General features: G+C 47.5%; 2 protein-coding genes and 1 long non-coding RNA gene across 3 annotated transcripts in view; 2 read left to right on the top strand and 1 right to left on the bottom strand.

The window, feature by feature from the left end:
* DCAF7 (DDB1 and CUL4 associated factor 7) overlaps positions 1 to 12,135 on the top strand; it is a 23,163-nt gene extending 11,028 nt beyond the window's left edge. The window contains exons 2-7 of the mRNA XM_057714743.1: positions 3,693 to 3,851; positions 4,512 to 4,623; positions 5,000 to 5,118; positions 8,247 to 8,456; positions 9,394 to 9,511; positions 11,683 to 12,135. Coding sequence (XP_057570726.1) covers positions 3,693 to 3,851; positions 4,512 to 4,623; positions 5,000 to 5,118; positions 8,247 to 8,456; positions 9,394 to 9,511; positions 11,683 to 11,855 — 891 coding nt within the window. The 3' untranslated portion in view covers positions 11,856 to 12,135. The remainder of the gene's footprint in view (positions 1 to 3,692; positions 3,852 to 4,511; positions 4,624 to 4,999; positions 5,119 to 8,246; positions 8,457 to 9,393; positions 9,512 to 11,682) is intronic.
* On the top strand, positions 11,878 to 25,232 carry LOC130839936 (translational activator of cytochrome c oxidase 1). Its single transcript, XM_057714744.1, has 7 exons — positions 11,878 to 11,920; positions 14,071 to 14,142; positions 21,103 to 21,766; positions 22,070 to 22,176; positions 23,525 to 23,652; positions 24,160 to 24,337; positions 24,673 to 25,232. Exons 3-7 carry the CDS (start codon positions 21,487 to 21,489, stop codon positions 24,871 to 24,873), a joined length of 894 nt encoding a protein of 297 aa, XP_057570727.1. The 5' UTR covers positions 11,878 to 11,920; positions 14,071 to 14,142; positions 21,103 to 21,486; the 3' UTR covers positions 24,874 to 25,232.
* Positions 15,048 to 21,177, bottom strand: LOC130839937 (uncharacterized). The gene is made up of 3 exons (XR_009049934.1): positions 20,975 to 21,177; positions 16,863 to 16,953; positions 15,048 to 15,160 (listed from the first exon to the last, which is right to left on the bottom strand). It is a non-coding gene; the product is annotated as an uncharacterized LOC130839937 (long non-coding RNA).

The following is a 25,232-nucleotide window of genomic DNA, read 5'->3' as shown; positions in this document are numbered from 1 at the left end:
ATGAGGAAAGACTTATAGTACCTGGCTCATAGCAAGTGCTCATGGGGGTAAGGGGTAGTTAGGGAGTTTGGGATCAACATGTACACACTGCTATATTTAAAATGGGTAACCAACAAGGACCTACTGTACAGCACAGGGAACTCTGCTCAATGTTATGTGGCAGCCTGGATGGGAGGGGAGTTTGGAGGAGAATGGATACATGTATATGTATACGCTAATATAAAATAAAAAGTTAAAAAAAAATAAAAAAAAATAGAATAAATAAATAAATAAGCAGCTAATCATGTATTACCTTGTGACATCACTTGTGTTTCTACCTTAGGGCAGTGTTGTTTTTGAGCAGTGGGGGTTTTTTTCCTCCTTTTACATCTTCATACATTATCTCCCCCAGCGTATTATATGATTTTTGAAAGTATGCAGTTACTCCATAAAAATGAATATTTAGGTTTAGTCATCGTATGGATTTTTAAAAGTCAGACATGGATGGCAAGATCTATAAATATACATAGAAAAATTCTTAGGAATCTACAAAAAAGCTATTAAAACTAATAACTAATTTAGCAAAGTTACAGGATCCAAGATTAACAGACAAAAATCAATTGTATTTTTACATAGTAGCAATAAGCAATTGGAAATGGAATTTTAAAAACATTCCATTTATAATAGCATAAAAATAATAGGAATAAATTCAGTAAAAGAAATGCAAGATTTGTACATTGAAAACTTCAAAGCATTGCTGAGAGAAGTCAAAAGTAAGTGGAGAAATAGGTTCTGTTTATGGGTTAGAAAACCCAATGCTATTAAGACAATAATTTTTCCAAACTGATTCATAGGTTCAGCACAGTCCCAGTCAGAATCTCAGCAGGTTTTTTGTAGAATTGTACAAGCTGGTTCTAAAGTTTACACAGGACTTCCTAGGTGGCGCAGTGGTAAAGAACCCGCCTGCCAATGCAGGGGGCGCAGGTTCGAGCCCTGCCCTGGGAAGATTCCACATGCCACGGAGCAGCTAAGCCCATGCGCCACAACTATTGAGCCTGTGCTCTAGAGCCCGTGAGCCACAGCTACTGAGCCCATGTGCTGCAACTATTAAAGCCCATGCGCCTAGGGCCTGTGCTCCACAACAAGAGAAGCCACCACAATGAGGAGTAGCCCCTGCTCGCAGCAACTAGAGAAAGCCCGTGTGCAGCAATGAAGACCCAACGCAGCCAATAAATAATTAAAAAATAATAATAAAATAAAATAAACACAGAAAAGTCAACATATAGTAATAGCCATTTTGAAAAAGAACCACAAAGTTGGAGAGCTGACGCTCTCTGATTTCAGGACTTCACTAGGAAGCTGCTATAGCCAGGATGGTGTGGTCCTGGTCAATGGACAGGCATATACACCAGTGGGACAGAAAAGAAAGTCCAGAAATAGATGCACAGATACATGGTCAATTGATACTCAACAAGGAGACCAAGGTCATTCACAGGAGGAAGGAAGAGGAAAACATAGGAGGAAAATACTTGTACAGCTAGAGTTGGGCAAAAATTTCTTAGCTAGGACACAACAATCATGAGCTGTAAAAGAAATGATATACTGACATCAAAATTTAAAATTTCTGTTCTTCAGTAAACACTGAGAGAAAATAACAGAACAGCCATAGACTATGAAAAGATACTCGCAAAATGCATAACCAGGGACTTGTATCCAGACCATATAAAGAACTCCCCAAACTCTATGAACAGAACAACCCAGTAAAAAATGAAGCTATTCTGTATGATACTATAACAGTGGAAACATGTCATTATACATTCGTCAAAACCGATAGGAACCTATAGGTCATACAACACAAAGAGTGAACATAAACTATGGGCTTTGGATAATGATGTATCAATGTAGGTTCATCACTTGTGACAAAGGGACCACTTTGGTGCAGACATGTTGATAGTGGAGGAGGCTGTGTTTGTGTGGGGGCAGGTGGCATATGAGAACTATCTCTACTTTCTGCCCAATTTTTCTGTGAATCTAAAATATAAAGTTTTTTTTAAAGGACAAAATATTTGAACAGACTTAGGAGAGAATAAATATGCATGCAAATAAGCACATGAAAAGGTGCTCAGTATTATTAGTGATTAGGGAAATGCAAATTAAAATACTACCACACACCTCTTAGAATGACTTTTTTTAAAAGCTGGCAATACCAAATGCTGACAGAGATGTGAAACTCATGTATTGCTAGTGGAAATGCAAAATGACACAGCCACTTTAGAAAACAGGTTGGCAGTTTATTATTTTTTAAAAATAAAGGTACACTTACGCTTACAATATGACCCAGAAATTTCACTCTTAGTTGTTTACCCAAGAAAAATGAAAGCTTGTCAAAAACAAAAAAATTTACACATAAGTGTTTACAGCAGTAATATTTATAATTGGCCCTAAATTAGAAGTAACCCGAAAGCTCATCAACTGGTAAATGGATAAATTATGGATAAATACATCCACACGATACAGTATTATTCAGCAATAACAAAAAGGACACTACTGATAACAACAACATGGATGAGTCTCAAAAGCATCCTGCTGAAAGTAGCCCGTCACAAGAGACTCAACACTGTGACTCCATTTACGTGATGTTACCGAAGAGGCAAAACCATAGTCAGGAGCTGCTTGTGGGTGGGGACTGACTGCAGAGGAGCCCAAGAGAACTTCTGGGGGTGATGGAAATATTCTATATCTTAACTATTGTGGGAGGTTATACAGCTGTATACATTTACAAATGTATACATTCCAAATCATTGAACTGTACACTTAAAGTAAGTGAATTTTCTTGTATGCAGTTGTACCTAAATAAAATTGTTTAAAAAAAAAAAAAGATAGGACAATACTGGTATCTGAGGCTGAAGTCAGCAAGACAGGAGTGGAAGGAATTCTCTCTGCTGCATGGTTAGCGTTTACCCTCTTGTTTCTCCTCCCTGCCGTTCCAGCTTCCGGCTGGCAGAAGTTCATAAGCAAATGTGTATAGCAAGTGGCATTTCCTACTGAGCCAGACTGAGTTTGACAGCAGAGGGTGGAAGTTAATACTGATCCAAAACCGACTCAAAGAAAAGGTGACCAGAGGCACATGGGACTGTCTCCTCAACAGCACCCACTTTTCTGCCAGTTGCGAGTGGTTTTGGTTCTCAGCTGCTCGTTTGGCATGCCCTCCTGTGTCACCATGTTACTAGCACGTGGGGGCAGGGGGGGTTGGTTAGAGGAGGAGGCAGTTTGTGTACGATTGCCTTTTTAGGTGAGATGTTAACTTTGCCAGATGGCACTGAATGCCCACAGCACCTCCAGCCGGGGCGGCTGCACACTGTCGGGTGCCTTGGGTTGTGGGGGAAGGAGTAAGGGCTGGACAGAGGACGCAGCTCTGCTGGTGCTGGCGCAGGAGTGCAGGAGCTGGAGTCAGAAAACCTGTATGCAGACTCTGTCCCTGCCTCTCGCTAGCTCTGCAGTCTTCAGGGTGACTCAGCCCCTCCGAGGCTGGGTTTCCTCGTCTGAGCAGCAGGCCGGTGGGATGAGATGGCCTCTCTCTCTGACAGTTCTTGGCTCTGTACTGAAGGGTGGTGCGGTGTCAGGATAGCTGTCACCGACAGGGACCTGCTGGTGTATCTGGTGCTGCTCCAGGGAAGCAGATGTTTACGTGGCTCGGTTTTGTCGTGTCACAGGTCCAGCTTGTTGGTTTAGATGAAGAGAGTTCGGAGTTTATTTGCCGGAACACCTTCGACCATCCGTACCCCACCACAAAGCTCATGTGGATCCCTGACACGAAAGGCGTCTATCCAGACCTGCTGGCAACCAGTGGCGACTATCTCCGCGTGTGGAGGGTGAGCGGGTGCTTGGTGGGCCTCCTTGGCGTCAGCTACTTGTAGCGGCGTGGACTCACGGAGAGCAGGCCAGGTCGCTGCAGCCGGGAGAGCTTGTTTGGTTCGGCAGGTTTCCTAGTGAGTCCAGCCAAGGTTCCTTGAAGCCCTGCTGCCGGCTGCAGGCGGCCCTGGGAACTTGAGGCTCGGTGAGCGTGATGTAAGGACGAGGGCCTTCTGCAGGGGTGGGAACTCTGGCGGCTTCTTATTCTGTTTGCAGCCAGGATAGTTTTGAATAAATTAAACAGAATCCCAGGCCACTGCTTCCAGTGCAGCGTCGGGGTGGATCAGGGGCCTCCCCTGCCCTCAGCCGAGCCGGCACCTTGACCTCTCCTGTAGCCGGAGGTGTGGCGCCCAGCCAGGCAGCGTACAGACGCTCTGGTTTGGGCAAGGTAAGAAGACCTCGCGTCTAGAAGGATTTGGGGGTGAAAATTTGGGAAACAAAGCAGCAGAGGAGAAAGCTTGGAAAGAAGTAGCATTCAGGTAGTTCCTCTGGGTTTTATTACTTTGTGATAAAAATGTCCCCCATGTCTTAAATTTACAAAGATGTCATCTAAAAGAGGCTTTAAAGATTTTTTGTGAAGATAAGACGGGCTGAGATTTTTAAAATTATTGTTCTTTCAGGTGGGTGAAACAGAGACCAGGCTGGAATGTTTGCTGAACAATAACAAGAACTCGGATTTCTGTGCTCCTCTGACCTCCTTCGACTGGAATGAGGTGGATCCTTATCTTTTAGGTAAGGGAGTAAGGGAGGGCGTGTCCCAGTGTGAGGACGTAAAGACACGTTTTCTCAGGTATAACACTGGGCCGTGAGGTACGTGCAGCATCCCAAAACGGGGCTGAGCAGGAAAAAGGCTGAGTGTGGAACGTGGTTATGAGTTCCTCCCGTGGCGTTGAGCTTCCCACGTGTGCATGTCTCGTCTCTCCCGGCAGAGTCGAAGGCCCTGGGGTGAGGACTGAGTACGCGACTCTTTTGGGCTCTCCCTCCCTGTACTCAGGAAGTGTCTGCGGCGTGTTGTCTCCTGGGCTGAACGGATGAACAAGCACAAAGAGAGACGCTGGCGTGGGAACCTCACCTCCGTCAGCTGCTGACGTGCACTGGTTGTTTCCAGGTACCTCCAGCATTGACACGACCTGCACCATCTGGGGGCTGGAGACCGGGCAGGTGTTGGGGCGAGTGAATCTTGTGTCCGGCCATGTGAAGACCCAGCTGATCGCCCATGACAAAGAGGTACTGATGCTCTTGCACAGCTGCTTTTTGTGCCCTCAGTGTGAGGTCAAGCTGTTCTCCCCCTGTTTTGCAAATGACATGGAAAATCATAATATAATATAATGCTGACGTCATCTTGTCTAAATTGAAAACAGTAGTGTGTCAGAACAGTGGAAAATAACACTGTTATAAATGAGTGCATCTTTTTGGCTGATATAAACAACTTATTCTGTAGTCTGTCATTTTTCTTTCTATGCCAGAGATTGCTGGTTTTTAATAATGATATCTCTTATAGACAAACTTGGACCTGATGTGATTAAAAAATAATCTTAGAGTAACACTTATCTTGAAGTATATTTACTTTTTGGGGAGCAGGAAGGCAAGAAGAGAGAAAATTTCCTGGCAGACAAAACTAATTCATCAATTTTTCTCTAAACTTGTCTTATGAAATTCTAGTATGTTCACTTAATACTTATACTTTTAACACTATTTGAAATTGAATATGGTTTATTTTGATGGTGATATTTTTCCCGTGTTTACTAGAAGAGCCAAAAGGAGCTGTCTGTGATTGTGTTAACAAAGCATTCTTCTGAGTGATTTTGTAAAATGGTCATAAACCTTTAACTCCTAGAGCTGCCGCATGCTGGTCCTCTACCAGCAAAATTACAGGACGTTTCATATAGGTAGTGTTTCCTTTTCTACCTCACCTTGCACAGCAAGGAGTATTAATATCTGTACAGATAAAAAGGATGCCTTGATAGTAGGTGAGAAACTTCAGGTTGGTTGTCCACAGAATGGAAAGTTGGTGACCAGCTTATCATACTTAGTAAGAGGTTGTTCTTTGGCTTTCTGTGCTCCCAAGGGTATGATCTGTTACAAGTCTGCTGGACTTTGCTACCATAAACCCAGGGGCAAAGGAAGAGTTTGTCCTGCCGAGACCAGCAAGAAGTTCTGGGAGCCCTCTTGGCATCAAGTGGAACAAGTTGCTACATTTTAGTTCTGTGACAGCTTAGCCTGCTGTTCTCTGTCAGGGTCCAACCCAGAAAACTAGAGCTACTCTAAATGTTTAAACTGAGGGGATTTAATGAGGAGATTGCTTACACAGACGATGGGAAAGCTGAGAAGCCACACCGGGGCCGCAGTGAGGTAACCTAGACAACAGGAGCAGCGATCTCAACAGCAAACAGGCCCTGGACCAGTACCCTGGCCTCGAAGAAATGAACCTCAGGGTGGTTGTTCTGAGAGAAACACGATACCCCCTAGGACCTTCGATTCTTCTCAGTCCGCCTGTCTGTGTGGAAGTAAGGACTTGCTGGGAGGTTCTCGGTGCTACTGGCAGATAGGTGCAGAGGAAGGTAGCATGTCTCTGGAGTTGTCGCCCTCCCTGGGCTTATGATGAAATACATGGTGGAGCACAGAGGAAGGAGCAGTCAGAGCTGAGCTTTACATGCTTGGCTGTATGGCCTGTGGGCACCTTATCGCTTCATCGTGCTGCTGTGGTGTCCCTGTCCCTGGGAGTTACTGAGAGTCAGTCCTGGGTGCATGTGGGGATGAACACGCCCCAGCCTGGATGTAGCTGGTCAGTGCCGGACAGAGCCTCGATCTGTCGGGCCTCCTTGTGATGACTGGCCCAGTCCCCCTTGAACCACTCCTAATCCCTACCATGGAAAGAGAAGTGTGATTTCTTCACGGTCAGCCAGAGGAACAGGGATTTATGAGGTTGGATAGAAACAGGTGCTTGTTGGTCAGCATCCCTCAGTAGGTAGGACCTCCAGAAAGCTGGAGTCACGGGACCAAGTGAGAGAGTCTACTCATGTCTCCCCAGAGGTCAGCTGTGACTGTTCTTGACTCCAGAAGATGGGTTTTGTTTGGCACTTTGTTTTTCTTTTTCAGATTCTCTCTCTCCACTTGTCTGGCTCGGGCTTTGTCTCTCTGTCCCTTTCTTTTTCGGAAGCTCTCTGTTTCTCTCTGCCTCTGCTTTCGCATAGACATTAGCGGAGTGCAGTGTTCACAGCAAGTAACAAGTGCAGAAAACAATGATGCAAAACCTAAATTGGGGCTTCCCTGGTAGCACAGTGGTTAAGAATCCACCCGCCAATGCAGGAGACACGGGTTCGATCCCTGCACCAGGAAGATCCTACATGCCACAGAGCAACCAAGCCTGTGCGCCACAACTGCTGAGCCTGCTCTCTAGAGCCTGTGAACCATAATTATTGAGCCCTCATGCCACAACTACTGAAGCCCGTGCACCTAGAGCCTGTGCTCTGCAACAAGAGAAGCCACCACAATGAGAAGCCCTCGCACTGCAACAGAGTAGCCCCTGCTCACCGCAACTAGAGAAAGCTCGTGTGCAGCAATGAACACCCAATGCAGCCAATAAATAAGTAAATAAATGAATTTAGATTAAAAAAAAGTGAACTTATATATTAAAAACAAGTAATAATAAGTGCGGAAAACAATTATTCAAAACCTAAATTGATTCATTTATGAACACAAACCAACTAGGAGAAGAGAGAGCATGTCCTAGGGCAAGAGAGCGGTATTAAGCCTCTTCTTAAATATAGGAACACCCGAGCCTCCCGAGATTCAAAACTGCTGTTACCTCTTTCTCGCAAATGAGTCTCAGGTCCAGGTTTCACAGCAGAACCGTGGCTGCTTCCACCTAGCAAGTCGATGGTCTCGGCCTTCATGTGCTCATGGATCTGCCTCTGATCGCACACAGATGAAAGCCACCAAGGCCCAGGAAATAAACGTCTCGATCTCGTAACAGGGCGGCAGGAGATAGTCACTGGCTCTGGCTTCACTGAGCCTGTCCAGGCCTACAGAATACTTGCTCAGAGTTACTTGTGCTCTGATGGGCAGCGGGGTACGTGCTCTTTGTCTTATCATGGGAGGTGGAGGAAAGATGCTTGGAAAGCAGGCAGTGAGAATAAGCCAGCCAGTTCCCGGAGCAGAATGATCTTCACTCTTTGGAAAGTCATGGATGTTAGCACTCTGAGGTTCCAGTCCTCACAGGCGCTGTTCGGCTTCATTTACCTCCTCTGGGTCATGAGCAAGGGTTTAGGTGCACTGGGGATGGCAGATTTCCCTGCTACCGGGAAGGGAGGTAACGGACCTGAATCTGACTGTTGCTTCTGATTCACCAACAGGTCTATGATATTGCGTTCAGCCGGGCCGGCGGTGGCAGGGACATGTTTGCCTCTGTGGGTGCCGATGGCTCGGTGCGGATGTTTGACCTCCGTCATCTAGAGCACAGCACCATCATTTACGAAGACCCACAGCACCACCCACTGCTTCGCCTCTGCTGGAACAAGCAGGACCCCAACTACCTGGCCACTATGGCCATGGACGGAATGGAGGTGAGAACCCCGCTTCAGGCTAACATAGGCCCTGCCACTCAGCTCCGGCTCTGCTTAGTATATCTAGAAGAGTGGTTCTCAGCTGGTGGCAGTTTTCTCTGCAGAGGAGTTTTGGAACTATCTGGAGATGTTTTTGGTTGTCCCAGCTTCTGGGGGCGGGGAGGATGCTACTGGTGTCTGGTGGGTGGAAGCAGGGATGCCGCTGCACATCCTGTGGTGCCAGGACCGCTCCCCACAACACAGAAGTATCCACCCAACACGTCAGCAGTGCTGAAACTGAGGAAACCTGGTCTAGAACAAGGACTGTGTGGTAAGAACTTGTACTCTTTGGAGAGTTGGAGTCGGAGCCAAGAAACGCAGTATCTAAAGAGTAAACCAAGTCATACATGCTTACGGTGCAGAGTAAGGAAACAGGCAGTTTCCCCTCTGTAGTCGGGACAGATCTGTCCAGCCTTGGTGAGCAGACATGGAAATGGCAGCTCCGTGGCCTGTTACTTGATAAAAGCAGTAAATTGTGGGTAGAGATGATGCAGTGATTAATTTTATTTTGATGAAACTGGTACTGTGGGCTGCTTACCTTTCAAATTTTGCTTTGGGCTGCGGGGGAAAGGGCTCTCGTTCTGCCCAGCTGAGCACGTGCAGGATTCTTAGCACACGCACCTAATAGGACTTGGTGGATTATTCAAATACACGCTACGTACTCCTGCTTCTGCCCTGCATCCTAGAGGCCTTGTGTTGGTTATGACACAACTGCCTGTGCCTTTGTTTTCTTTTTCCTCAATCCTGTAGCTATTTTGGGGACCGAGACCCTCTGTCTCTAAGTGTCTTTAAATCTACAAATGAACAAGTTATACTTAAATTTTTTTTTCTTGTGTAGTGTCTTGTTTTTTCTGTCACTCCCTGAAGTTTCTGGGCCTTTTTCTCGTTATGTCTGCAGGTAGTGATTCTGGACGTTCGAGTTCCCTGCACGCCTGTCGCCAGGTTAAACAACCACCGAGCGTGTGTCAATGGCATTGCTTGGGCCCCACATTCATCCTGCCACATCTGTACTGCAGGTAACTACTGGGGGTGATGGGGAGGGAGAGGTACGCAGACCTTCCTCTTATCTCCTTAGAATTGTAATCCTTACTATATTCCAAGGATAGTTTGAGAGCTTTACACAAAGGAACTCCATTGAGAGCCTCCCTACACTTGTGAAATTGAAGCAGTCCACATTTCCAGATGATCTGTACCCTCAGTGATGTCAGAGCATCTATATACCATTTACAGCATTTATCAGTTATAGGCTTGTGCCACTACCGTGCCCCTCTGAAATCTCGGTTGGCACAGAGGACTCATCCAGAAATGTGGAGGAGAGGAGCAGTCTCTAGTCTCTCTTGGATGTAGCTGAATCTTTGGGACTGTCCCCTGGGAGAGGCCAAAAGCGCCGAGCTCTGGGTGCACTGAAGGGCCCCGCACAGGCTGCCCGGGTCGGTGGTGTGTAACGTGTAGTTCCCATTTCTCCATTTGCCAGACCCAAAAGAGTACCCCTTAAAAGTACGCTGGCCATCAGTGTGCCTTTATTCTAGAAACAATGTCTGTTATTAAAAATTAAACAATACGGAGGTGTGAAAAACAGGTGAAAGTCATCTCCTCTCCTTCCTTTCCCATTTCCACCTCAGTCCCACTCTGCATGGGTGACCTCTCACGACGGTCGGCGTGTCTCCTTCCAGACCTTTTTAGGTGGATCCATGCAAACACGTGCCTCCCACGTGAATACCTTGCCTCGATGTTACAGACAGGATTCCACTCCAGCCCCATAGCGTTCTGCTCCTTTTCTTTCTCACAGCCTTGGGTTTCCTTCTCACACACGCTTCCCTTCCTCACGAATCTGTGGCACCCTCATTTCCTGGTTCATTATGGAGCCAAAGGAGCAGTGTCGTGTGGTGGTTTTCTGCCATTTTGGCCTGACCTCGAAAGGCATGAAGCTTTTCTTAATGGGGGCCTCTGCTCACGCCTGTCTGTCTGGTTGAGGAGCAGCAGAGGCCCGCCGCTGTCCTGTGTGCCTCAGGTTGTGGCCTGACTTCTTCACGCTTGCCCTCTTTTCCCAGGGGCGTGGCTAGGGAAGGTGGGAGGAGCGAAAAGAAAGAAAGGCCCATCCAGCAGAAGCCCGCCTTCGCCAGACCCGCGGCTGGGTGTGTGCTGCAGCCGCCCTGCGCCCTCCCAGTGGCAGGAGCTGGTGCTGAGGAGCGTGCTTGGTTGAGCGTTGAGGGAAAGACACTTAGTGCTTTAGAGGTGCCGAGTGTTTACGCCAACTCCCCCCATCTCTTGACACAGATCGTCCCGGGAGGGGCATCTTGCACCCATGCCCAGGTTATGCGGCCTTGGTAGGAGGCCTCTGAGGGTTTGGTTTATTCGGGAGAGAGACAGGCTCGTCACATCGGGATGGGTGATGGGACTAGGGGACACTGTGGTGTGGAAGGTCATTGCTCTTTTTTTCTCTCTTAAATTAAGAACTTATTATTTGGATCATAAAAGTAACGTGACCACCACATTACACATCACTTGGGAACTAGAGAAAAGTAAACATAACTCATAACCTTGCGGTCCTAATGGGACCACTGGTCTCATTTTGATACATTTCTTTCTAGTCACTTTTCATGTGCTTATCTCTTTTTTAAGGTGCTTACCTTCTTTCTGGTATTTCCCAGGGCCCTTTTCTTGGGCACATGTCCCCACAGCACTGTATCTCATTATCTGTATAACAGCTCCTTGAGGTATCAATGTCCATAAGACGGGGGTGGGGGAATCCCATTAAATAATTGAATCACCAGAGAGGGATCTTTAATCACTCAGATATTTTCAGTGGCTGAAAATGACAAGTTTGGGGATCGCGTGCATCCCATCCCATCTTCCTTTCCTGATGCCTGCCCCAGGTGAGATGAGGTGCCCACCCAAGTCCCTTCTGCCATCCTAGCTCTGCTGTGGTGAAGGAGGCCCCGAGACACAGGGGCAGAGGCCTTGCTTTGCATCCGGGCTCTGCCCCTCCCCGGTGCATAGCTCTGTGGTGTGGGACCTGTGTCCTAACATTTCCTCATCTGTAAAACAGGGGCTTGCAGTAAAACCTCCCTCACTGGGGTTTTGGGGAGCGAATGCTTTGTAAACTGTGATCCCCGGACGCGGATGCAAGGGTCAGGATCCCCGCTGCCTGAGCCTGACCTTGCTTGCCGGCTCTCTGTGTCCCTAGCGGATGACCATCAGGCGCTCATCTGGGACATCCAGCAGATGCCCCGGGCCATTGAGGACCCCATCCTGGCCTACACCGCCGAGGGGGAGATCAACAACGTGCAGTGGGCGTCGACTCAGCCCGACTGGATTGCCATCTGCTACAACAACTGCCTGGAGATACTCCGAGTGTAGTGTCGGTGGCGCCGTGCCTGTGTGGCAGGGGCTTGTGTGTTTCCCGCCTCCGTCCCACCCCCAAAGTAAGAAGAAACGTGTTTCCGGTGGCCAGTACGTCTTTCATGGCTTTGCACCTACTGTTACCAGAAGCTGCTCTCGGAGTCCCCGGCCAGCCACCCCACCGCTCTCTGTGCCGGACTCCGTGCTGTGTGGCGCGGCCTCAGCCCAGAGCTAAGTTTTGAGATCGTTCTCTCCTTCCCTCATCTCTTTTGGCTCCTCAATTAAAACTCTCTGTGTATTTGTTTGCCAGCCGTTGTGTTAATGAGCACTGTGGGCACCGGCTCTGTGCGCGTCATCTGTCCCAGGGGGGTGTCTGCCGCCGCCCGAGGCGGCGACCTGCGTCTGTGTCCGTGTGAGCACTTGCGTGGGAGCAAACGCCTGTGTGAAGCTGTCTTTCTTCCTGTTATCAGTGTCTTTAACAGATTTCAACTTTGTATATTTTTTATCTATCAGGCTAATTTTTTTACGAAAAGAATTGGACTCCCTGTTCTCTCCCTTCATTTCATTGCCCTCCCTGTTTGCACCTTCCTCTCTTCCCTCCCTGCCTGGATCTGGCCCCAGGCCCTTGACCCCACGAGCAGTTTGCCTTCTAGAGTCACTGCCTGAGCAGAACGTACCTGACCGGGAGTCCCAAACCGCCTCGGTGCTCTGAAGTCAGCCAGCTCTTACACCTTTGCTCAGCCTGGCTCTTCTCAAGGGCATTCTGGGCTCCAAAACAGATCTGTGACACCTTCTGTTACTCCCTGAAGTACCTTGTCCAACCCCCTGGGACCTGCTGAGCTAGCCAGGCTGATTGGGGTGCCTGACTGAGGGGAACGGTGGCAGGAAAGCTGAGCTTAGAGCATGTTTCTGGGACATTGTTTAAGAGACTGTTTTTCCCTCCAGGTGTAAGCCCCCAGCCATTCTCTTTCATGTCTTGAATGATAGGCAAGAATGAAGTATAAGCTGAACTTCAGTATCTGTTTGTTTAGTTTAATGGGACTGGTGGTATTTTGGCCACTCTTTGGATAGAGTGCTCTGAGGTGAGAGAGCCCCACCTGACAGGTACAATCTGAGCGTCTAGCCTGAACAGGATCTCAGAGTGTGGGAGACTGTCAGCGCTTGCAAAGGATAGACTAATAGGCTGTGGTGATCCCAGGCCATCAATTAAATAGAGAGCAGGAAAGGGTTCAGAGACCCAGGGTCAGCCAGTTCAGAGCTCCATAGACCCCTGTCAGCCACCGTGACCCCAGGTTAGGTTCTGAGCAGTATTGGATTGTAGGCTGCGGGTGTCTGTTTCCGTTACATGAATGAGTTCCGTGGAGGGGGCTTGTATGTGATGCCGGTGGTAGGTGAATCCTTGGACAGGCAGAGTCTGGGACATGCTAAGAGTCGGGAGAGGAGTTTGGTTTGCTGTGCTCTGCCAAGTGCCCTAAGGTTTCTGAGACCCTCTCAGAGTTAAGCATCTGAGAGTAGAGAGAAGCAGACCTTGAGGCCGATGGTTTTGTTCACTTCTCACCTGCTCTTGAGAAACAAAGCAGTTAGCTTTGTTCTTCTGGGCCCTTAAACCCTCTTGGTTGAGTCTTCCTTTTCAGAAGCAGATGTATTTGTATCTCCAAAGTCATAGCTCTTTGCTTGAATACATGGGGGCTTGTCCCAAAGAAAAAGGCTCTTTTTTCAGTCAGGGTATTTCCCCTTGTACCTTTATACTTTCTTCTGATTTTGAGGCTCTTTGGCTGGCCATCTGCTTGAGGTCAACTCTCCTGCATTTAAACCAGATTTGCACCGCATCATTTGGAGATGTAAAGTGAAAATAGCACTTGATCAGAACCCTCCTCTGCTTGTTATTGTGTTTGATGGTTCCTGGTCCTTCCCTCAAGGGTAGCAAGTCTAAATTGAATGTCACTTGCTCTAGGAGGCCCTCAGTTCCTTCCTGTAGGAGGTCTGAAATGGAGGTCTAGTGGTAGAGAGGGCTGGTCCTGCTGCGGCAGGGCTTAACTACACTGAGGTCTGAGTTAAGATTCCTCTCCTGATCCGCACTTTTATGATCTGAGTGGTGAGAAGATTTATCAACTTTAACTTGAAACAACCTGAAGAAAAAAAATTAGTTAATAGAAATTGGGATATATTTGGATAAAGTTGCTATTTGCTGTGGAAACCAACAACTTTTGATGTTTTTCCCCTTGCCCTGCAGAATCCCAGCCTGTCACCCTTCCTAGGCCCTGCAGTGTGGTCCTCTTCCTCCCGACATCCCACCTGGGCCCAGGTGAGACTCCCCAGTCTCCCTAAGCAGACACACACACGCTCATAGCAGCTGGGATGCTGGGATTTTGAAGTCCTGGCTCCCTCACCCTTCCTTTATGCCGTGGGCCAGATGGCCTCATGGCTGAGGAGAGGATTTCTGTAGTCTCGGGATTTAGAAAGCCTCTTAGTCAGCCATGCTCCAGGAAGCAGAGATCTGTTGCAGTTTCTAAAGCAAGTGTTTGTTTAATTTGTTTAGGTTCTCAGATTGCAGCCGGAGAGACTGGGTGGGAGGCTCTGCCTCTGCTCTCCTTGAACGTAGAAAAGCTGCTGCCAGGACTGCACTGGAAAGGCCGCAGCGGCACTTCTGGGCTCTAGCTCTCCCGGTGGTGGCCCCTGACATGCTCATGGCCCCCTGAGTCACAGCCGCTTTTGTTTTCCTTGTCCAGCCTGAGGGGAGGGGAGCGCTGAATAAAAGAGGCCTCAGGTTCCCTGTCAGAGAGCTGGTGTGTGGATCCAAGTCCTTCAGGAGCTGCAGTGTTCACACCCAGAGAGTCAGAAACCTCTCTCTCCAGGGAGGAGCCAGGCTGAGAGATGAGGACTTGAAGAGGGAAGTTATTTGATAACCAGGTGAGAATTTCTTATTAGAACCAGGATCAGCTCTCAGAGAACTCGTTAAGAAACAGAAAAAAAAAGATTAAGACTCCAACAAGTTTTTGATGACAGGTGTGGCTGAAATTTTAGGAAGAGATTAAGAGTGTGGGAGAAAATCAGTGGTAACAAAGGAGAAAATATTAGAGGGCAGTAAAGGTCTGAGGTGGGAATGCATTCAGACTGTCTGTCGTGTGGCCGTGGAGTGAGACTGTGCTCTCGGCCTGTGTCCACCTTCCTGGACTGTTCATCGGATGCCTGTGATGCCAGATAACTTGGCACAGGGTGACGGGGAACCACTTCCTGCTGCAGGTCAGCCTTGGTGTCGTTTGGTGTAGAAATCTGCAGAAGTTGGGAGTCCCTCGATTGTTCCAGACCATGGCTCTTCTTGGCTGTAGGTTTGTAGAGAGCAGAAGCAGAGGCTGTAAACAGTCGGGCTGACTCCCCCCGACCCCCCTTCCTTTTCTCTTTTCTCGTCCTCTTTACCTTCCCACTCCTTTCTCCCTGCTGCAGCCTGGGCCTTGAATTCGTAGGCTGTAAGGTACATAGGAGCTGCAGGGTCTACCAAGCATGGGAGGCCAGCCTAGTACCTTCCCTCCACCGTCCCCAGCTCCTTTGACTGCCTGGCTTAGGGGAAGGGAGGCCATTAAAGTAGAAGCCCCAAAGCAGCCTCTTCCCTTTCCTGTGTGCGCTCCAGGATGAGGAAGGAGGGTCATGCTTGGCACTTACATTGGGTTTTCCCTGGGAGGAAAGCTGAGCTGAGCAGTCCCTGTGAACCCTGGGCCAGGCTCTCCGAGAACTGCCATCCCTGCACTGGCTGCACCAGCTACTCAGTGCTGCAGAGCCTCGCCCTCTTTTCCCACCGTTGTCATTGCTGCTAGTGGTCAAAGTCAAATGTGTGGCCACATGGGATGGGCCAGGTCCTCTCAGGCTACTTTCTGGATGTGATTTTTTTTAGTATGGAAACGTACTGGTGCCTTCCTAAAAGGCTCGGACTGGTGTAGCAAACCAGAAACAGATAAGCTAATCAAAGTATGAACTCAAGAGGAAGGATGTTGGCAGTGTGTGTAACAGCTGGAAGACTTTCAAGTACGGCCTTTGGGACAACCCAGTGAATAAGAACTTGTGATACCTGCTATTTCAAAGAATGTTCTCACCTTGGGTTGACTGTGGTAATACAATGTGTTATGAAACTTGTGGAGCTAAAGCTTTGACTTGCTTGAGTCGAATATGGATCATTTGATGTGGTTCCTGTGTATTTGATGACCCCTCTGTCAGTGACTTTCCATCCTTCCTCCCCTGAGCGTGAATTTGTAGCATGATTGTACAAATCTCTATGTAGAAAATGGAGATTTTTTTGTTCTCTGAAGTGTTAAGCTCTAGCCAATCAATTTCTGTCCCCTTTAGCCTAGTGTGTCTGAACTTAATTTCTTGTTATATATTTAAACGTTTCCTCTATATTAAAGGTTTTGTGGCATCCCATGGTCAGGTGGAGAGGAAGCTGCCCCTTGCAGAACTGTACTGTAACCATTTTTTTTTTAACATTATTTTCACAGGATTGATTATACACAGGGCTTGTAACAAAATTTTTAACACTGTGCTGTGAAACCACGATGGTAAATCTCCACTGAAGGCTACTTAAAGGCACCTGAAAGTGGAGTGTTATATCTATGACTTCATTTCTTGCTTCCTGAGTATATTAAACCTAATTTTCACCCTTTCATTCTGTTTCAGCCTCCTGTATAAGAAGTACCGTATTTTCTGCCCATCATACTTTGTAATAAAACTTGAACATGTATAGATTGACTGAATTTCTTCTTGTGATGAATTCAGTTCTTCCCATTTCTGCCACTGTGGTCACATTCCAGAGACACTGGCTGGGGGATGAGACTCCACCCCAGCCCATCACACTACCTGATGGCCTAACTCATTACCTTTAACGAAACACAGAGCACCTACTCTCTGCTGGGGGCCGTGACCCTTAGGTTGCTCACAGTCAACCAGAAGAGACATCCACATAAACAAACACTGGCAGTGTTGGGCAGGGATGGGTGTGTTCAGGTTTCCTGATGGCCCTGAGGAGGAGGTGATCACCTGTGTCTGGGTGGGTGCCAGAGGGGGGCAGGGAAAACTTCACAAGATGAAGGATGCTTGCACCAGGTCTTGAAGGCTGGGTTGGAGTTTTCTGGGAGTAAAGAAAGATATTTAAGGCAGACAGAACATCCATGTATACACCTTTAGAGGCAAGAAGAATATGGTCCTTTTCAGAGAATGATAAGGTGATGTGGGGTTTCATATGGGGAGTGGTAGGAAGTGGGGCTAGAGAGGAGAGCAGGAGCCAGGTCAGGCGGTCTTGTGCTTTGCAGGGAGCTTAGACCTTCCTCCTGTACGAGACTTTGGAAAATTTACAGAGGGAGGTCGTGCTCAGGACTGCACTAGGAGGCAGTGAAGAAAATGCTCTGAGTGGGGGTGAGATGGAGTCACTTCACCTATTACAATAGTCAAGAAAAAGCAAAAGCCTGAACGGAGGCAGGAGCAGCAGGGAAGGAGAGGGCAGGGCACAACTGAAGAGATTGAAAGGTCAGGCTAATCAGGACTCAGCAATCTCCTGGCTGTGAAGGCTGACCAGGAAGTGCTAAGTACAGGTTCCCCTGGGTGAGGACACCAGGCTCTGATGGCTGACTAGAATTTCCAAGTCTGAGCTGGTGTCCCGAGCCTGTGCCCCAATGTGATAGGACAGAGGTGTTCTGTCCCACTGCTATGCATGTGCTGTTAGTCCTCGATGAATACTCCCTCCACTTATTTTTATTTTCATGCTCTGCTCTTGTTGAGCCCTTTCAGAAGGAAAGAAGAAAGAAATTGTGATTGGTTCAGCAAACCAGTATTCAGTAAGTGCCTGCCACTTTAGTCATGTGATTCAACCTAACTGCAAGGAAGGTCAAGAAATGTATTTTTCCTGTGTGCCTAGGAAGAGGAAATATTGTCTCCACCACACCATCAAATTAGCAAGAGTATCTGGAATAGTAACAAGTGTGGTCTTATTCGTTGAGAGCCATTAATAAGCACTGGACAACACCTGCTCAAACCTAGTAGAATGATGCCTTCAGCCAGTCTTTAGCATCCAAGGTTCATTGTCAGTTAAATATTTCAAGGATCCTGACAGCCAGGCCTCTAGAGATTGTTCAGTCACCCGTGAATTTATTTTGAGACAGTAAATATTAGCTCAGACTGAGAAAGTAAAACTCTGCCCTACCATTCATCACAGATAGATGAAATCAGCTGCAAAGTTAACAGGAAATAATACTTCTCCCAAGCACACACTCCAACTTAAATTGTCGTATAATAATTCCCTTCTCTGAGTGACTTTTAAAAATTCACTATGAAACTTTTTGTTCTCTAAAATCAGACTGGGAATTCCCTGGAGGTCCTGTGGTTAGGAGTCCTCGCTTCCACTGCAGGGGGCGTGGGTTCAATCCCTGGTGGGGGAACTAAGATCCTGTGTGCCATGGCGGCGGGGGGGGGGGGGTGCAAAAAATAAACAAACAAATTAAAATCATAGACTGTCAGAAAGTTTGCTGTTTGAAATTATGTCAGTGAGAATGAAGCCTTACAGTCTTGCTTGGAGAATGTGAGTTGCTTTGACAGAAAAACAGCCTTGATTTCCAACCCAGGTGTAGAGCTTCAGAGCAGGGCTTTCTGAACACAGCATTCCACATTTGTAGTTTCCAAGGAAACTGAACCTTGGGTCCATGTTGTAGTCCAGAGCTAATGTTGACCCTCTTTTCCTCTGTATTCCTTTGAGTCTATCAAACTATTTCATTGAAATTTCACCTAACCTCCACTCATTCCTGTACTTCTATAATAACAAGCTTTTCCTTTGGTTGGTGAGACACTCCACCATCCCTCTGGTGTGCAATTTGCCTTGCTGCAGTGAGTTGATAGCCTGATTTTGTTGTACTACAGGTTTGCCCTGGTGGGGTTAGGCTGATTGGACCAGGACAATCTCAGACTTTGTTTTGGCCTCTACGCTTACTCATGTTTATAAATTTCCTTCATTTGCTTTTTGCTACTTGAAGTAACATTTATATTAAGCTATATTTTTAAATTACAAAAAGTGATACTCTATATGAACAGCTAGCAAGCACATGGAAAGATGCTCAACATCATTAGTCATTTGGGACATAGAAATCAAAACCACAATGAGAAAAAACAAACAAAAAAACCCACAATGAGACACCACTTCATACCCATGAGGATGGCAACAGCTAGGGCCAAAAAGAGATGATGATAAGTACTAGCAAGGATGTGGAGAAACTGGAGACCTCATACGTTGCTGGTGGGGATGTAAATAATGCAACTGTTTCGGAAAACGCTCTGGCAGTTCCTCCAAAGATTAAACAGAGTTACTATATGACTCACCAATTCTACTGCTAGGCATATACCCAAGAGAAATGAAAATACATGTCTACGCAAAAATTTGTACGTGAATGTTCATAACAGCATTATTCATAATAGTCAAAATGTGAAAACAAGCCAAATGTCCATCAACTGATGAATGGATAAATAAAAAGTGGTATAGTCATGCAACGGAATATTATTTAGCAATAAGAAGGAATCAAACACTGATACATGCTACATCATGGATGAACCCTGAAAACATTATGCTAAATGAAAGAAGCCAGTCAAAAGAACTACATATTGTATGATTTCATTCATATGAAATGTCCAGAATAGGCAAACCCATAAGTAAATTGGTGGTTGCCTAGGACTGGGGGGATTGGGGGAAAATGGGGAGTGACTGCTAATGGGTACAGGGTTTCTTTGCGCAGTGATTAAAATGTAAAATTTTGGTGATGGCTGCACAAATCTGCATATACTAAAAACCACTGTACACTTTAAATTGACGATTTGTATGGTATTTAAATTATATGTCAGTAAAGTTTTTATTTAAAGAAAACTGTGCTGGGCACAGGAGTACAGTCCTGCTCTCAAAGAATTTAATATCATGGCAGAGACAAACATTTTGATGTTAAAAAAGTAAGTGTTAAGGTACAGACATGTAGGAAGGGTTATGTGAACACACAGGGTAGGGCATCTGAGCCCAAATGGAGAATTTGGAGATGTTTTCCATGCCTGAGCTGACTCTTGAAGGAAGAACAAAAATTAGCCAGAAGTGAGGTAGAACAGCAAAGACACGGGTTTGTGCTATTAAGCATCTTGTATTAATAAGAATTGGGAGAAGCGCTAGGAGCAGTCTGGTGTTTCTACACAATCTGCAAAGTACAAGGAGGAGAGTGCCCAGCTCAAGTAGCTTCGATAATAAAAAATAATAAAATAACAATTCATAAGTGCACTATTAGTTATAGTTAAAAATTCAAAGAAGGACTCTTAAGAAGGCTTTAACCAAGGAGGGAACAGTTTAACTAGGTCCTGAAGCACGATGAAGATTTTATCGAGACAGTGAAGTTCACTCCAAGCAGAAAAGAGCAAGGAGGTGATAAAGAACTTGTATTCAGAGTACAGTCAGTAATTCCATCCAACTGGGCTGTAGTGTCAGGACATGAGACCAGAAAAATGAGTAGATCTGAGATTATGAATGTTCTTACATAATAATAACTAACATAAAACCTATGCCTGTGTATTTCATCTGTTATCCCATTTAATCCTAGCAAGGCCATTCTACAGGTAAGGAAACTGAAATATAGGAAAGTAAAGGAACTCGCCCAAGGTTACATTAGTAAGTGTAACAACCGGGGTTTGAATCCACCAGTTCAAACCAGAAGCCACAAACTTAAGCTGTTCTCTAACAGACCAAGTCCTTTGGATTTAATCTCACCAGGATGGGAGCCACTGGAAAGTTCTTCACAGTTGCTGCTTTGTTTCTATACCTTCTCCCCCGAATGGCATCAGTTTTCTCCTCTGGGAGAGCAGAGGGAAAATGCAGAGGGGAATTAGGCTACAGAAAATTCTTCTGATCATGCTCTCTCTTCAGGATGGCAAGCGTCTCTTGCATTTAGGGACTTCATCACTATGATCGCTGCTACTAGTTACACAAGACTTTATTACTTTAAAGCTCCAAGGGCTTATTTTGTGTTTTTCAACCCTCCTATGTTGGTAAAGCAAGTAGTATTTACAGATATCGAAGAGGAAGTTCAGAGAGACTAAATGATTGGATAAATCACATCTCTGGGCGGCGACTTCCTTACCTGTGAAGTGAAGGGATTGAACTACCTATTTCTTTGCAACAACAAAACGTTTATCGTTCTCGGTCTGCTTCGAGTTGGGAAGTCATTCTGAAGCAAAATCAGTTTCATAACAGACGTATCTCTACTAGATCACTGTGGGACGTAAAGTCCGGCGCTCCCCAGGCAACCGAGACGGATTGACAGGTCGCCCCACCTCCGCCCCAGCTCTGCGCAGCGGCGACAGAAAAGCAAGTATCCGGAGGCGGAACGGTTTTTGCAGGCGCTGGGGACGCGTTTTGGGAACGGACCGGGGAAAGGAAGTGTGCTACACCATTGAATGTACCCACTGCCGGCTGCCGCGGGGGCGATGCGGCGTTGTTCGTGTTCCGGCTGCCCGGGGTGGGCCTGAGCCTTTGGGTCTCCGGTGGCGGGCGGAGGAGGCCGCAGGCTCTGGACCTGCTTGTCTCGGTGGCAGACTGGGCGGGCTGACCTTGGCCACTGCTCTTGCTGACCTTGGCCCAGGATCGGAGCGGATGGCGGCTTGGGCAGCTGTCGGCTTGAGCAGGGCCGCTGCCCCATGCTTGCGGACGCGAGGCCCCGGGGTCCGGGTGGCCCTTCCGCGCTTCCCCCTGGCCTTCCAGCCTGAGCCCCCAGGCTGTAGCCCCTCTGAGGGCCGGACGCTGCACCTCACGGCAGAAGTCCCCGCCGGGCACAACAAGTGGTCCAAAGTCCGGCACATAAAGGGCCCCAAGGACGCCGAAAGGAGTCGCATCTTCTCCAAGCTCAGTTTGAGCATTCGCCTAGCGGTTAAAGGTGAGAAGCTGACGGTCACCCACCGCTGGCAGCCACTGCCCTCACTATGCCCACGGCGTCTCTTGCCTCCCAGAGCTGGGCCAGGCCCACACCGATCCACGGCCTTTCATTCACAGCGAATTGAAAACTGCTTTTCCAAAATACTTACCCAGATCTCATTCAAACACTGGATAAAGTGTTCTGAACGAACCGAGATCCAAGTGGTGACGGGTCACTCATTTGGCTGATGGGGATTGGGGGTGGAAATTCCTTTTTTCTCTTATGTCATAATGAGGTGTCTCTGCTTACTCTTTTCTGTCTCAGAAGGAGGCCCCAACCCTGAGCTCAATAGCAGCCTGGCCAGCATCTTAGAAGTGTGTCGCAGCAAGCACATGCCCAAGTCAACAATTGAGGCAGCTCTGAAAATGGAGGTGTGTCCTCAGTTTGACACTTGTTATTGATCACAGCCTCTACGGGGCACATGTCTGGAAGGCCACCACACACTCTTTAAATTATCAGAGAAGGGTAGCGATGTCTTTAACACCCTCAACCCAGAGCCTCCTGGTGACTCCTCTCAGGCGTTAGTTATGGGAGCACAGTCAGGAATAGGATATATAGACAGTGCACAGAACTGTGTAGCCTAGGACTGCTGAGCTGAGTCCTGAGGAGATGGGGTAAAAAGAAGGGGCCCAGTATGGGGGAAGCCCTGATGTTAGATTGAGGAAGGGTTTGTTTTTCTGATGTTTATGCCTTAAAGGAGAAAACCAGTGGAAAGAAAGAGGATGCAGATGACAGTGATGGTGGGAGGGGCTGGAATGTAGAGCCTAGGTGTGGGAATTGTTTTCAAGCCCAGGTGAGGGGACACCTCTAGGACAAGTGGGAAGGATCTGAGGAAGTAGCAGTCATCTAAATAGCTAATAGTTGCTAAGTGCTTACTCCAGGCCAAGTTTTTTGATAAGAACTTTGTATGCACTGAATCCTCAGAACAACCTTCAGTGGAAACTGAGGCACAGAAAGATTAGGCGACTTGACCACATCACACAGAATATAACAGACTGGGAACCAGACAGTCAGACTGCAGAGCCTATGCTCTAATCATCATATATACTGCCTTCATGTCATCTGTGGTGCAGGTAAGGTGAGGAAGGCAGAGAATTTTCCCCCACCTGGTGTCGCTTATTTCCTTTGTGAAAGAGGAAGGGAGAATCATCAGTTGAGAGTTCCTGGGAAGATGGCAGGGCAAGGTGATGGAAAGAGTGGTTAAGATCAGATGCATGGGTGAAGCATGAGCAGAGGCAGTGTGGGAGGTCCAGAGATTTGGTCATTAGCATTTTGATTGATTGTTTGAATTTTGAGGCTATGCTATTTGATAAGGCCCAGATGTGTGGTTTCACGCAGCAGTACTCCGCAGCCCAGGGGTAGGAGCACAGGTGGGTTTCCCATGGGATAGGGTGTATGAGGATAAATTTTAGTAGGAGCGATGGAGGGGTGGTTGTGGGATTCAGCTGGGGAGGGGTGAAAACAAAGCTGGGAGATGGCTGATTGATTCTTCAGGGACAAGAGAAACAGACTGCCTTCCAAGTAAGGAGTAGTGCTTCCAGTTATCCCAAAAGCTGGTCCCAAGGGCCTCCTCTCAGAGCGGGAGGACAGAGTTAAAGCCTTAAGAGCCTAAGCTCCAGCCCAGAGAGCCCATCCCATGGAGTCAACTTTGTGGTGCCTGGGCTGGCATGCAGGAGGGAATCAGGAAATGGGAAAATGTGCTTGTGTTGTTTATTGCAGAAAACCAAGGACATTTATTTGTTGTACGAGGGCCGAGGCCCTGGTGGCTCTTCTCTTCTCATTGAGGCGTTATCTAACAGTAGCTCCAAGTGCCACTCGGACATCAAACATATCCTGAACAAGAATGGGTAGGTGTGTGTCTGGGGAGAGTGAAAGGGTACAGGGTCTTTAGGTTCCGATTCTGTGCAAGGCAAGTACTGTTGTTCCTGGTGGTATTTCAGGTTTTACACACCCTTCAGTGTGTATGGGCTCATTTATTCTCTCTTAATGTGTTCTGTCCTGGGCAGGATCCAAAAGACTTGTTCGTCAGGTGTAGAAGGAGCTCTCTGTCCCATTATCTCATCTGTATAATGGCCAGGTCTTAAAATGTACCCGCAGGAATGGAACCTTAATTGCACAGGAGTTGATGAGCACAGCCTTTGCATCCTCCAGACTCCAGTCAGGGCAGAAACTAGAGGGTTGGGGTTATGTTTGGATTATTCCCTTGCCCAGTGGTAGCTGCATCTGCTTCAGGAAGACAGCTGCTCCATGTCTGTTTATACTCCAGGGGCTGGGTGGGAATGAGAGCTTGGCAGTGCTGTGTGGAGGCTGAGTGTCTAAAGGCATTCATTCTGGCCCATTTCCTTTCCTATTAGGGGAATGATGGCTGAAGGAGCTCGCCACTCCTTTGACAAAAAGGGGGTGATCGTGGTTGGAGTGGAGGACAGAGAGAAGAAAGCTGTGAGTCTAGAGCGTGCCCTGGAGCTGGCAATAGAAACAGGAGCTGAGGATGTCCAGGAAACTGAAGATGAGGAGGAAAAGAGCATTTTTAAAGTGAGTATGAAGCCTTAGTGTCCGGTGGACTCCCGAGAGGCCCCTGATAGACGCGTTAAGGCATGCTTCTCTCAGTCTCTTCTTTCCTGTGCCCGGGGTACAGGTGAGATGAAGAGCTCACGTATTGCGCAGACATTTACTAAGTGAATACTGGATAGGGCTTACTATCCTGAGGACAATGAGAAGGATTCAGAACATTGAAAACTCTATCTCTGCCAGTGAAGACTTAAACCCAGTGCTATATTACAGTAATTCCATCAGGTTTTGCAAACTTCAGTCCAGCTTTGTCCTGTCATCTCCTGGCTCCTTACCTCCTGACTTTCCTTCATCCCTAGTTTATTTGTGATGCCTCTTCACTGCATCAAGTGAAGAAGAAACTGGACTCCCTGGGCCTGTGTTCTGTGTCCTGTATGCTCGAGTTCATCCCCAACACAAAGGTGCAGCTGGCTGACCCTGACCTGGAGCAGGCTGCCCATCTCATCCAGGCCCTCGGCAACCACGATGACGTGATCCATGTCTATGACAACATTGAGTAGCTGGGCTGTACGTTCTCCACCGGCAGCCTGTTTTGGAGCACAGGCTTCTGCAGCGTCCTCTGAGACTCAGGCAGGTGGGGGAGGGAGGGGGTCTAGCAGGTTAGGAAGCATAAGACCTGCGGTTTTGTGGTCAACAGAATCCCTGTACTTTGGTGAAGCCTCTTGGTCAGTTCTGCTGGTGTCTCAGAGCCCTCCTGGGTGAGTCCCCCCCACATCCTTCTGGATGCAGGATGCGGCCAGTCAGCCGGTCACATTCTGATCTCAGGAAGTTGGCCCTTGTGGGGATGGTAGGTGCCCTGAGGGCCCATGTACTAGAAACTGCTCTTAAATAATAACAGCGATTGACCTGGGTTGCTGCA

The sequence above is a fragment of the Hippopotamus amphibius genome, chromosome 17, assembly GCF_030028045.1.
Source record: "Hippopotamus amphibius kiboko isolate mHipAmp2 chromosome 17, mHipAmp2.hap2, whole genome shotgun sequence".
NCBI classification, from domain to species: Eukaryota; Metazoa; Chordata; class Mammalia; order Artiodactyla; family Hippopotamidae; genus Hippopotamus; species Hippopotamus amphibius.
Note: the sequence above shows the minus strand (reverse complement) of the source record. Positions and strands in the feature narration are given on the sequence as shown.

Coding starts and splice junctions, on each gene's coding strand:
- LOC130839936 (XM_057714744.1), top strand. CDS start 21,487: ATGGCGGCTTGGGCAGCTGTCGGCTTGAGCAGGGCCGCTGCCCCATGC. Junction 21,767..22,069: donor CATTCGCCTAGCGGTTAAAG/GTGAGAAGCTGA, acceptor TTTCTGTCTCAG/AAGGAGGCCCCAACCCTGAG. Junction 24,338..24,672: donor AGGAAAAGAGCATTTTTAAA/GTGAGTATGAAG, acceptor CTTCATCCCTAG/TTTATTTGTGATGCCTCTTC.